The following is an 11841-nucleotide window of genomic DNA, read 5'->3' on the forward strand; positions in this document are numbered from 1 at the left end:
GGTGTGGAAAGCTGTAAATATATATACACACACACACACACACACACACAAACTTCTTTTCATTGCACCTGTAAAGCACAGAAGGCATGAAGATGAGAATCTCTATTAGCTCTATTAATGGCTACCTGCTGCTGCTCATCATGGTCATAGTGCTGCTGTCCCTGGGCTCCATCAAGAGGGAGGTCCACCTTTATTTTGAGAGGCTCCAGAATGCCAACCAAAATGAACTCTTGCCGGCGCAGAGGATGCAGAAGAAGATGGCAAAGGTGGAGGCAGACATCAACAGGCTGCGTGAGTCACACAGATGTGGCTGCTTGATGCGTGATTTTACGCATTTATTTAGTTTTGTTTTTTACTTGTGGTTGACATCCGGTCAGAAAAAATTAGCAAAAGGCATAGGATTTAGATAAAGCCAGCCTGCGGTGCAAGACGTATGTTGGATTCTGATTGTTTCTGAATCTGATCATGATTGTGGGAGAACACAAAAGTAGCAGATTTAGATTTGTGGGGGGAAATGGGGGAAAGTCTTTTTTTTATTATTTTTTTTTTATTTTTTTTTTATAGAGTTAGCTAGCATTTTTAGATTTTTAGGTTTGGCTCTTTTGGCTGAATTTGGCTGAAGCAAATCAAACTGCCGAGCAATACTTGAAGGAGAAGCTGCATGTTTGTTCAACAGCTGACTGACTGAAGAGGTGTCCACCCTTCAATAACCACGTTTTGGCAATGATAACGTGAATAACAATCCTTGTAATTTCCACACACTCTGCAAATTAAATTTTTTAGGGAAAATTACAAAACCTCATTTGATTTCCGTCTGTGGTCGAGGCTGCTTTCCTGCGCATGCTGCCACTCTGGTGAATCCCAGTACTGCACATTATACTCAGACCAGCTCAGAAGCGAGATCCGGGGCTCTTGAGAAAACATCCAGGGCTTGAGCCTAAGCAGCCACCCCCTAGATCCGCCACTGAGTGTCCAGCGTTATTTATTAATCATTAATGCTGGATTAACCATGAGGGAGAAGCCCTTGTTTGGTCAGTCATCCCCCAACTGTCCTCTGCAAACGTTTCAAATGAGGATGACAAATATCTCCTTCCACAGTGGATGTCGTGAACATACTTGGAAAGGAGGAGCCTGCACCTCCGAGGACAACGCTGGAGAGGAAGGAGGACAGGAAGGTGGTGAGGAAACTCTTCCCCAACTCGCCCCTGTTCAGGGAGTGGGGCGGCAAGCTGACGGAGGAGGAGCAGGAGGAGGCTGAGCGTCTCTTCCAGAGGTACGGCTACAACGCCTTCCTCAGCAACAGGCTGCCTCTCCACAGAGAAATCCCCGACACCCGACCCAGTAGGTGAGCATCCTCGTCCTGCACAGAGCGGCAAACAGATCAGGGAGCCACAACGATGTGCACTTTTGCCTCGATCAATAATTGCAGTCTCAGTTTTCTATTGCCACCGGCGGTGACGCTGCATTACATTGGCTGATGCAAACTTCAGCCAATTGGCGTTATTCTTCTCCTGCACAGGTGTGCAGAGAAGAAGTACCCAGAGAAGCTGCCGACCGTCAGCGTGGTGCTGATCTACCTGGACGAAGCTCTCTCCATCGTTCAAAGGGCCGTCCGCAGCATCATAGACAAGACGCCTGCTGAGCTGCTGGCGGAAATCATACTGGTGGACGATCACAGCAGTCATGGTGGACGAGGCTCATCACCCTTTTGTCGAATCTCTCATGTTATTTCCTTAGTGGAGAATTTCCCGAATTTAGACTTGAACACCAACTTGTCGGGAAAAAAAATGTTGGTGTGTAATTTGGGGGGGGGGGGGGGACAAACTCAATAACGATTAGTACAAGTTAAGACCTGGCATTATAGGAAATTAAAGTGAAGAGTTTCTGCAAATACTCAACAATGCTGCCTATTTGATTCAATTATATTTTACTCGCGTTTTCTCGGGATAATCTGTCTCTATCTTGTATTTCTTTTTCTATCTTTTTGCTCTGGAAAAACAGCGTTTTTTCAGGTAAGATAATAAAGATTTATTTTATTAATTAGATTCTATTATTTATTGATTAATTGATTTGCCTTTTTTTTTTTTTTAAATCTTCTCCTGCCTACTGCCCCCTGGCGGCCACCTTGAAAACCAGTGGCTTAAACGGTTCTTTGACTGCATTCTCCAAAATGTCTGCAGAGGATTTGATGGAGCCGCTGGATGCATACTTGGCCTCCATCCACCAGGAGCGTGCGGGCCTGGTGAAGAAAGTGCGGCACTCGGAGCAGCTGGGACTCACCCAGGCCAGGCTGTCGGGGTGGAGGGCTGCCACGGGGGATGTGGTGGCCATCCTGGACGCTCACATTGAAGTTCATACACAGTGGTGGGTTGGCGACGCGGTCATGTGACGCTCCCACAGCTGCTCCGTGCACGCTGACCGTCTCCCTCCCTCCTCCCGTCCAGGGCACAGCCTCTGTTGGCTCGCATCAAAGAGGAGCGGACCGTGATACTGACGCCTGTGTTTGACAAGGTCCGCTTCGACAACCTGGAGGTGGTGAACTACAGCCCGGCGGCGAACGCCTTTGACTGGGCCATGTGGTGCATGTACGAGTCCTTCAGACCCGAGTGGTACGCTGCCAAGGACAACTCACTGCCCGCCAAGTAAGTTCCTCAGCGACAACCGGAGAGGACACGACATGGGAGCAAGGAGACACATTCACAGAAAATCCCTTTGCATCGTAGGCCCACTTTTCTACTTTTCAGAAGTGTGTTTGTGAGAGTTTAAAGTCACAGTTCTGCAAAATCTGCCCTCTGTGATGTCACATGGGGCACTGAACCCGCAGCCATGGCAGAGGTCACATGAAGCAGAGTTTTGCAGATGGCTGTGTAGACACAGGGCTGGCAATGCTGTGTCTTTACAATCCTTTCTTTAAATTAAAGTATGTAATATTTGGAGATTTTGAAGAAGAAACAGCGACATCAAGTGGTTACATTTTAGATTGCAGTGTCTTTCACTCTCTTCCCCTCCTGAGCTTGCCCATGAACTACTATGGCCTGCGCACCCAAACTTGGATACCCCATCCACCTTCTTCTTTGTTGGTTTATTTAAAGACACAAGCAGTCGCTCTGATAAGTGAACGCGCTGTCAAGAGGGCTGGAATGTCCACACTGGACTTCCTTGAAAATATATATCCAAATTACTTTTATTGTACGACAATATACACTTTTATTACATTTTTTTACCCATATAAAGATCATAAATCCACCCAAATATTACACACTGGACCTTTAAAGCTTGAGAAGGGAGCTCTAAATTCTGTCCACAGGAGTCCCTCCGTCATGGGTATCCTCGTAGCCGACCGCAAGTTCTTTGGAGAGATCGGAAGCCTTGACAGCGGGATGAAAATATATGGTGGTGAAAATGTGGAGCTCGGTATCCGGGTAAGGATGCTCAATAGCCATATTGCTGTGCAGCACTGCGCTAATTGTAAGCCAATTGAGCTGTCAGAAGGCAATTTTTCAAGCTGCTGGGCCTCCGCGTGTGGAAGGTGTGGCTGTGTGGCGGAAGCATCGAAGTCGTACCTTGCTCCAAGATCGCCCACATTGAGCGATACATGAAGCCGTACCTGCCAGACCTGAGTGTCACAGTGGAACGCAATGCGCTGAGGGTGGCCGAAGTCTGGCTGGATGAGTACAAAAGCAACGTCAATGTCGCCTGGAACCTCCCGTTGAAGGTGAGGCACTGCCGCTGGGGCACTCTCAACGAGTGGAGCCATCACTCCCGTTGACTGGGGAGGGAAAAAAAAATCTGCCTTTTGCCCTCCACCAGAATCATGGCCACGACATCGGGGACGTGTCGGAGAGGAAGAAGCTGAGGGAGAGGTTGAACTGCAAACCTTTCAAGTGGTACCTGGAGAATGTTTACCCCATGCTGGACCCTTGGGAGAACCTGCTGGCTTATGGAACGGTCAGCGCATCACATCACGGAAGCTGCGTTTACATCGTGAAGAGACCTCACACATTTTTGGCCTATAATGACACATTTTACTTATAGAGTGCATTTTCGAAGTCCTCAAAGTAGTGTTGTAGTCAAGACGGCACCAACCGAGACCAAGACATTATCAAGACTAGAGTGTATCGAGATCGAGGCAAGACCAAGACATTATACATCAAAGAAAAAGCTTAACAAAACAGAAAAAAAAATGACCAGCATCTTTTTTTAAATTCAAGTTTGCTCCTAAATCGACAGCAACATCTCTTTTCAGCAAGGCATCTTTTAATCATTTTCATTAACATTTTGCTGTTTTGCCAACTATTTTGAACCATTTAAAAAACAAAACAACTTTGCTTCGTAAAATAAAATAAATACATTTACTAGGAATAAGGGGCTGTGTCACACTGGGTGTCACAAACAGAACATAAAACGGCAGCAGCTGGATTAGTTTCCGTTATCATGTCATTGCAGTGTTGGCCGAGTCTTGACCGGTCTTGGTCAAAAATCCAGAGTCCGACTAAACTGAGACCAAGAGACCAAGACCCTTCAATAGTGGTCACGAGATCAAGACCAATCTCGAGGACTACAACACCACCTCAAAGACACTTTACACGTCGTAGTTGATTACTTGTTCCTATCTGACTGCTATCAATTCAACTGAAAAAAAAACAGAGAAATTTAGCATGGAAGCTCTCTGTATATACATACCATAAATGGAGATTTGAAAGTATTGACGAGCTACCAACCCCAAAGAAACATGACACGTGTGTCTGCCTGCAGCTGGTGAATGATCTGCAACCTCAACAGTGCCTGGACCAAGGATCGCAACCTGGGAACACTCCCATTATGTATCCCTGTCACGCTTACTCACCACAGGTATGTGCACGTGGTTTTGTACATGACTTGCCCAGAGGTTTGCCGGGACGTTGCTCTGACCATGGTTGAACGTCGTCCTCCCGGCACAGCGCTGTTACTATCGTTCCAATGGTGAGCTCCATGTCGGCGGGATCAAATCTCACAAGTACAACAGCAACCGCTGCTTGGTGGACCCCGGCTCCGGAGCCAAGCCGGGCCTGTTCGAGTGCAAGACGGCGGAGAGGGACAAGTACCACATGCTGTGGGATTTCAAGCTGGTAGAGGGCAAAATGCTTGGAAAGTCGACCGAAAATGTGTGGTTTTGAGTTCGGAGTGAAAGGTTGCGAGGTAACTATTGGTTATCCCTCGTCCTCAGAAAGGGCCGATCCAGAACAGAGGAACAAAGAGATGTTTGGAGGTTGTCACGGGACAGGACGCCTCTGTCAGCCTGGTTGTGCAGCAGTGCAGCGGACAGACCTGGAAGATACAGCACGTCATCAGAGGAGCCTGAGAGGCTGGCGGGCAGCAAGCACTGCGCCAAAGAGTGCAACAAAGTTTGAACTCAGAGAAGATGTTTTTGTTTTTAAATGACTTTAATTGATCGCTGATTTGCATTTGAAAATTAAAAGCGCGACTATTTCCCACTGAAATATCGGGCTTTGCTCTTGGTGAATCTTTTGAGTTTTCAGTTCGACGCGCCCAAGCATTGTGCAAAACAAAATCCAATGCTCCGTTTGTTTATTTTTCCACTCAAAAAAAAACTAAAACCGCGACAGTGAACAACGCGGCACAGGTTGCTTCCAAATGATCGTCAAAGTAATCCAAAAAATAGTCAAAAAATCAGAAATCCAATAAAAATGCTTGACAGCGGTCTGAAACTGTTCGGCTGCGTTTGACTCAAGAGACCTGCTGGCCCCGTTAACCACCCTAATATAGTGCAGGTGCTGCAGTCACCTGCCTACGGTGATGAGGGGGTGTGGCCCTTAGCGCAACCAATGCTAAGAAAATACAAAATAAATAAAACAATTACTGTTGAGTCCATAATTAACGCATTAAGCCAAAATACCAATAAATCAGAAATAAGGAAAGAAAAGAAATATTTTGGCTCTAACAAAAATTAACTGAATTGATTTAGCCGTGTAATTATGTTTTTATAAAAATTAAAATTATATTGGTAATATTTATTACCAGGCTGTACTGATTATCCTTCGCAGTCTTCTCTTAAAGGTCCAATGTGTAATATTTGGCTCCATTTATGATTTTTATATGAGTAAAATCTGAATGTATTAGACAATCCAGCCCTCCTGATAGCACATTTCATGTTTAGCGCAACTGCGGCCGTCTTCAAATAAAGCAACGAAGAAGAAAGTGGACAAGGCATCCTGGTTTGGGTGCGCAGGCCACCGTAGCTCATGGGCAAGCTCAGGAGGAGGAGGGAGAGCGAAAGACGCTGCAATCTAAAATGTAGCCACCACTTGATGTCGCTGTTTCTTTAAAATCTCCAAATATTTCACACTTGACCTTTAAGTTTCTTATGTTTCACGCACAGTCTGAATGAAACATTGTCCAGGGGTGTTGCGGTGGAGTCAGCTCCGATGATAGTAATCCATTTAAATAAAAGCTGACCGACAGCCCATAAATATCTCCTTTGGTTCATGACTCCACAGTCATTTCAATGAAGCAGGATCTGCCCGACATTCCAGTGTCAAGAGTGCTCCGAGATGAAGGCTTCCCATTTTTTCTGCCACATGGCGTAAGCTTTGTCCTTGAGTGGCTCTGGCAGGGAGCTGAACCTGCAGGTGCAAATGAAAGAATATATTTAGAAAAAAAAAAACCACACAATCCGCAGTTATTGATTTTTAACAGTAAACTGGAGGAGGTGACACCAAAAGTGGCAAGGCAACACCTGCAAGAGATATGCAACCTTTGCTAGTGCATCTATAAATAAATTCACCTTAAAGAGTTGACAGCCAGCTCCTTCAGCGTGCCCAGGTTTGCTTTTAACCCTCCGATGCCAACAAAGGCTTCATAGAAGTCGTAAGAGAGGCCCGTGGTGCCAAACAAGGCCGGGTCGTCTGAGCTGATCACCATGGGGTGGCCCTCGGACATCAGGACGGCAGCGGGGTGGTTCCGAAGGTCCGAGACCAGCTTGAGCACCTTGAAGGAAGAGGACGTACACTACCAGTCAAAAGTCTGAATGCACCTTCCCATGCACATTCTTTTTTTTTTTTTATCATTACAACTTTCTACACAGCAGATAGATACTGAAGACATCAAATATATGAGCACATGAGATGAGATATACGTAATTATGCAGGAAAGATAAACATGTTAAATAACTCTAAATACGTTTTTTAGGAAAGGTGGATATTTTGAAGAATTTAAATATAAAACGTGTTTGAATTATTTGACACTTTTATGGTTCTATGTATATATGTCACCTTCAGTGAAAAAGTGCAATGTCAATTGTCATGAGAATGAAAGAAAAGACATTCAGTTCATACAGTGTGTCCAAACTGATGTACACTTGTTCTCCACATTCCACCCATCATCGGTCGATCTACCTTCCTACCCTCACCTATGGTCATGAGTTTTGGGTAAGAACACAATCACGGATACAAGTGGCCGAAATGTTTTCTCCGTAGGGTGGCTAGGCAGGTCCTTAGGGACAGGGTGACAGGAAGGTTTCTGCTGAGACTGTTGCGCCCCCGACCCAACTCTGGATAAAGCGGTTGGATTTGACCCATCATCCCCTGAGGAAGCGTTGGGCAGCAGCGGTGCCGTGCCTGGGAATCATTGGGTTATCTAACCCCCCCCCCCCAAATCCAGCCCTGTATACTGAGTGCCAAGCAGGGGCTACTATTTTTACACTCTTTGGTACCCGGCCGGGTATCGAACCCACAACCTACCAATCACAGGGTAGACACTCTACCACTAGACCACTGAGCTGGTACTGGTATTTGGATCAGAGCAGGCTGGCACCTGGTGGTACCGCGACATGGCAAGCGCTCCTGACCTGGTTGGAGACGGGACAGAGCTCCACAGCTACGTTCCTTTGACGGGACATGTCCCTGGCGAGTGGGTGGTGCGCCAGAGCGTAGCCGTGCCCGATGCGCTTGGTGTTGAACAGGAGGGCGTCGATGACGTTCTGATCCACGTCGTTGCCTTCGTCGTCTGCCGACACACAAACGTGGGAAGCAGTAAAAGGTCAAGCCCATGTCTTTGAAGGTCACTGTCTGTGGCATGTCTTCTCACAATGTAGAAGGTCGGGCAAAAATGGCGATTTAGAAAGTTTCTTTGTGGTCGGCCGTAAACACAAGGTTAAAGGTCCTGTGTGTACAATTAGCTGCCGTCTTACGCCACCATTTTTTAAGGAAGCCTACCTTAAAAATTTTACACACTGGAACTTTTTCTTGTTCTGAAGAGATTATAGGAAAACGGATCATCTGTGGCTGTTTCACAGAGTTCTTATGTGAAAAATTAAGGTCTCCTAAAATGGGCGTCATTTAGCGACACTTTACAAAAAATAACCTGAAATTAAATGAAAATGAATTCATCTTCACGAGTGCTTTTCAACTTGCAGTCCGTCCCACCTGTCTCCCCGGCGTGAAAGAAGAACGGCAGCATGGCACCCAGGTCAGCTGGCAGAGACAGCGCCTCCCTGAGGTCCCACAGAGTCCTGCCGCTGTCCTCCCTGCCCACCTGCAAACAACAACATCAGCTCAAGGGAAAAGCCGCGGTGGAGCCGTCCCAGAGCGGTTGCATAACACAAGCGGACGGATGGCTGTTACCATGTCAAACCCCACGACTATGTCTGGGAAGTCCTTCTGAAGCTGAATGGCTTCCTTCACGGCCGCCTTCACCTCAGATACACCCAGAGCCCTGGAGAGAAGAGCGGCTGACCGTGAGTGCACCAAGACTCACAAAAACAAAAGAACCTCTGTGCAATTCTTTTTTTTTTTTTTTTTGCTTTTTTCCACGTGCCCGTTACGTTGTTGTCTCTCACTGAGTAGTACTCAGTCGTCGCTACGGCCTTCAAAACCATAATAGTGTTAAATTGAGTCACCATAATCTTTTCCTTCTTATCTGCAGCCGTGCATCTGCACAAGACTGCAGATGCTGAATTCAGGCTTTTCATTCCTTCATGTGGGTTTTTGAGAAGTCACATTAATTTGCTCTTGTCTCAACCAAAAGCCAAAATGTTTTGAAATTAATTCAATGGTAACCCTCCTCGAGGTACTGCGCGCAGGACTTTCACATAATGGGGAGCCACTGAGTTGCCTCATTGGTTTTCTGCTGCCATGATCAAGCAACAAACTCATTAATCATACTGGTAAAAAAAACAAAAAAAAAAACGGACGGAGCACCTCTGGTGGTATAAGAAAGCACAATGCAACATGTTCAACCCTGTGTGTACCTGCATGTAAATCTAAAAAAAAAACTAAAAACCATAAATGACATTCAGTTCATCATTAGTAAACACACGCACACACACACACACACACACACACACACACACACAGAAGCACTCACACAGGGGCTTTCATACCTGCTGGCGGCAATGATGATCCGAGCTCCGAGAAAGTCGGGAAAATCTTTTGTGAACCTCTGCGTAACCTCCTGAAAGATTTTCAGGGCCCACACCTTCTCGTGGATGGTCCCGTCAAGCTCGTATGTCTGCAACGCGTGAAAAAGGTGAGACGAGTTCCTTTAAGTGGCAGCGTCAGACTCAGAGACCGTCGCAACAGCTGTGAACAAAGGGGGCATGCGCCGACCCTAGAGAGGCCGCTCCTCAGCTCCAGGTACATGACGTTGTCCCGCTGGAGCTCCAGCAGACCCCTGTACAAGTAGTCCTTCAGCACCGGGGCGTGGGTGATGAGTCCCGCAGCTGCGATGAAGGCTTTCTCAAACTTCTCCCAGACGACATCCTGGTTCGGGTACTCGCTGTCTGGATCCTCGGTGAACAGCGTGAGGTGCTGCATGAGGCTGAGAGAAAGACACCCACAGTGAGAGAGAGAGAGAGAGACAAGAGTCTTGACCTCGTCGAGCAGCCCGACCTGACCTGTTATCGAAGCCGGTGGGGTCTCCTATCTTGGCCCTGAGAGTCTCCAGCAGCTGCCAGTAGAAACAGTCCCACCTGGGGAAAGGCTGTTGCTGGGAGAACAGGAAGCGGACCGAGTTGTCCCACGTGAAGCAGATGTAGCAGTTGGGCCTGTACGTCGCGTTCTTCACCAGCCATTCAACGCCGACCAAGGCCGAGCTGTGGACGTGGAGGGCTCCGCCTGTCACCATGGCAACAGGATATCAGCTCAGAGTGAGGACAGATCCGAGATTTTATTTGTCATGTTACACGGCAGTGAAATGCTGGCGTGGCAGCAGCCGATGTGAAAAACAGGAAAAATGTTCTATTTAAAACGTTAAGTGGCACGGTGCCTAATGATGATAGGGAAAAGACAAGCCGGAGAACCTGGTTCTCTCCGGGTTCTCCGCATAGGTTTTGTGCTAGATGAAGGTGTTAAACATTGTCACTTCTGTGATTTAATTTGGTCACAGTAAGCATTTACATTTGAATAAAGTGTACTGGTAAGTTCTGTTTGTTTGCAATTGTTTAACTTGCATAAATCAATTCAGGATCCATTTAATTATACAATAAGAACAATAACGATAATCATTCCGCTGCACCATTTTGCATCAAATTATGTTGTTGGTTTTTAAATAAAGTATTTTGTGTATCAAAAGTCTTTTTTAAAACTTTTGTTTTGGAGATCAAATTTGTTTAAAAGGATGTCTATTTCGTATGACAATTTGCTTCCACCGTGTGTACCTTCTGCCACAATAAATACTGACATGCTTTAAATGTAAAACACATCTCGTCATTTAAAAAACAAAACAAAACAAAACAAAAAAAATTAAGCTCAAAGTGACAATTGTATGGTCAAAACTAACAACCCATCATCCTCACCACAAGAGTCCCACTCAGGTGAGCTCACCTTTGGGCATCCTCTGCAGCAGCTTGAAGATGGGGCTCCGCTGGATGAGAGCCCTCGCCTTGAAGAAGTGCACGGCCGGCGGGAACCACGCGCCCAGCATCTCCTTCTCCTTCAGCTGGCGGAGGCGAGCGTCCAGCTTCTGCTCGGCCGCCGTCAGCACCACTTTGCCACCCGTCTGCGTGAGCGCCTCCTCCAGCATCAGCAGCTCCCTCTGCGCCGGGTCGGGCATCCCGGCCGCCTCGCCGGCGAACCACAGCAGTGGCACGCAGGTGAGCAGAGCGCGGCAGACTGACGCCAGCATGTCAGTCAAGTCCCGTTGTGATGCCGAGGGAGGGGAGCTAAAGCATCGTCCTGCGGTCTCCACCGAGTCGCTGTTTGTGCCGCCGCCGCCGCCGCCGCTGCCGCTGCTGCCGCGAGGGCAGAAAGTCTGAGGGAGAAAAAGGAGGAGTGGAATGCGAGTTAGTTCCTCATGGCTCAACCGATAACTTTGACAAAGCGGCTTTAGAAAGGTCATCAGTTTGCATCTCGGGTCCAGGTTTCAGGCACAGTGTGCTCACTTACTAGCAGTAACTTTGCCCTCCGAGTCCAAACAAAGCACCAAAGTTCGAAACTCTCAGATGACATGAATGTAGAAATGAAGAAAAAGTAAGGCTTTGTTGAAATATACTCACACGGGGGGGAAAGGATCGCCGGTTGTCCTGTTACGTTCCATCCATCCACCCCCCACCCTTCCTTCCTCCCTTCCTTCGAAAAGAACTGGCTTGTTGTGTGCAGGAGCGTCCTCTATCCGTGCCGTCACGTCAGCGAAATGCTGCAGGAAACTGGATAATTGGGGCATTTTTGTGTCTAAATAATACCATGTGATAAACTAATGGACAAAGCATGAACGGCCAGTGTTGCAACGCAAACATGGGAGAGCAATTAGAGGGGAAACGCACGCACGCACGCACGCACACACAAATACACGCACCAAAAAGGTGAGACCGTAGATTTATATTTTATTTGGGTTTGACATTTACAC

General features: G+C 47.1%; 2 protein-coding genes across 2 annotated transcripts; one reads left to right on the top strand and one right to left on the bottom strand.

The window, feature by feature from the left end:
* The first annotated feature begins 86 nt into the window (after positions 1-86).
* On the top strand, positions 87-5341 carry LOC142890990 (putative polypeptide N-acetylgalactosaminyltransferase 8). Its single transcript, XM_076030382.1, has 11 exons — positions 87-291; positions 1099-1345; positions 1520-1686; positions 2181-2364; positions 2445-2642; positions 3308-3422; positions 3530-3715; positions 3811-3948; positions 4756-4851; positions 4941-5108; positions 5207-5341. Exons 1-11 carry the CDS (start codon positions 87-89, stop codon positions 5339-5341), a joined length of 1839 nt encoding a protein of 612 aa, XP_075886497.1.
* A 210-nt stretch (positions 5342-5551) lies between these two features.
* ada2b (adenosine deaminase 2b) lies at positions 5552-11215 on the bottom strand. The gene is made up of 9 exons (XM_076030063.1): positions 10821-11215; positions 9893-10112; positions 9606-9816; positions 9380-9507; positions 8622-8712; positions 8424-8532; positions 7847-8004; positions 6785-6987; positions 5552-6623 (listed from the first exon to the last, which is right to left on the bottom strand). Exons 1-9 carry the CDS (start codon positions 11119-11121, stop codon positions 6536-6538), a joined length of 1509 nt encoding a protein of 502 aa, XP_075886178.1. The 5' UTR covers positions 11122-11215; the 3' UTR covers positions 5552-6535.
* Between the last annotated feature and the right edge of the window lie 626 nt (positions 11216-11841).

The sequence above is a fragment of the Nelusetta ayraudi genome, unplaced genomic scaffold (genome assembly GCF_046127955.1).
Source record: "Nelusetta ayraudi isolate G7.1 ecotype Tasmania unplaced genomic scaffold, CSIRO-AGI_Nayr_v1 ptg000027l, whole genome shotgun sequence".
In the NCBI taxonomy this organism is placed as follows: domain Eukaryota; kingdom Metazoa; phylum Chordata; class Actinopteri; order Tetraodontiformes; family Monacanthidae; genus Nelusetta; species Nelusetta ayraudi.

What these genes read in the sequence shown, in the direction of transcription:
- LOC142890990 (XM_076030382.1), top strand. Translation starts at nt 87, where the DNA reads ATGAAGATGAGAATCTCTATTAGCTCTATTAATGGCTACCTGCTGCTG. An exon ending in GGCAGACATCAACAGGCTGC is followed by an intron (nt 292 to 1,098) that starts GTGAGTCACACA and finishes CTCCTTCCACAG; the next exon opens with TGGATGTCGTGAACATACTT. An exon ending in ATTGAAGTTCATACACAGTG is followed by an intron (nt 2,365 to 2,444) that starts GTGGGTTGGCGA and finishes CCTCCCGTCCAG; the next exon opens with GGCACAGCCTCTGTTGGCTC.
- ada2b (XM_076030063.1), bottom strand. Translation starts at nt 11,121, where the DNA reads ATGCTGGCGTCAGTCTGCCGCGCTCTGCTCACCTGCGTGCCACTGCTG. An exon ending in GCTGCAGAGGATGCCCAAAG is followed by an intron (nt 10,113 to 10,820) that starts GTGAGCTCACCT and finishes CCATGGTGACAG; the next exon opens with GCGGAGCCCTCCACGTCCAC. An exon ending in CTTTCACGCCGGGGAGACAG is followed by an intron (nt 8,005 to 8,423) that starts GTGGGACGGACT and finishes GTGTGTCGGCAG; the next exon opens with ACGACGAAGGCAACGACGTG.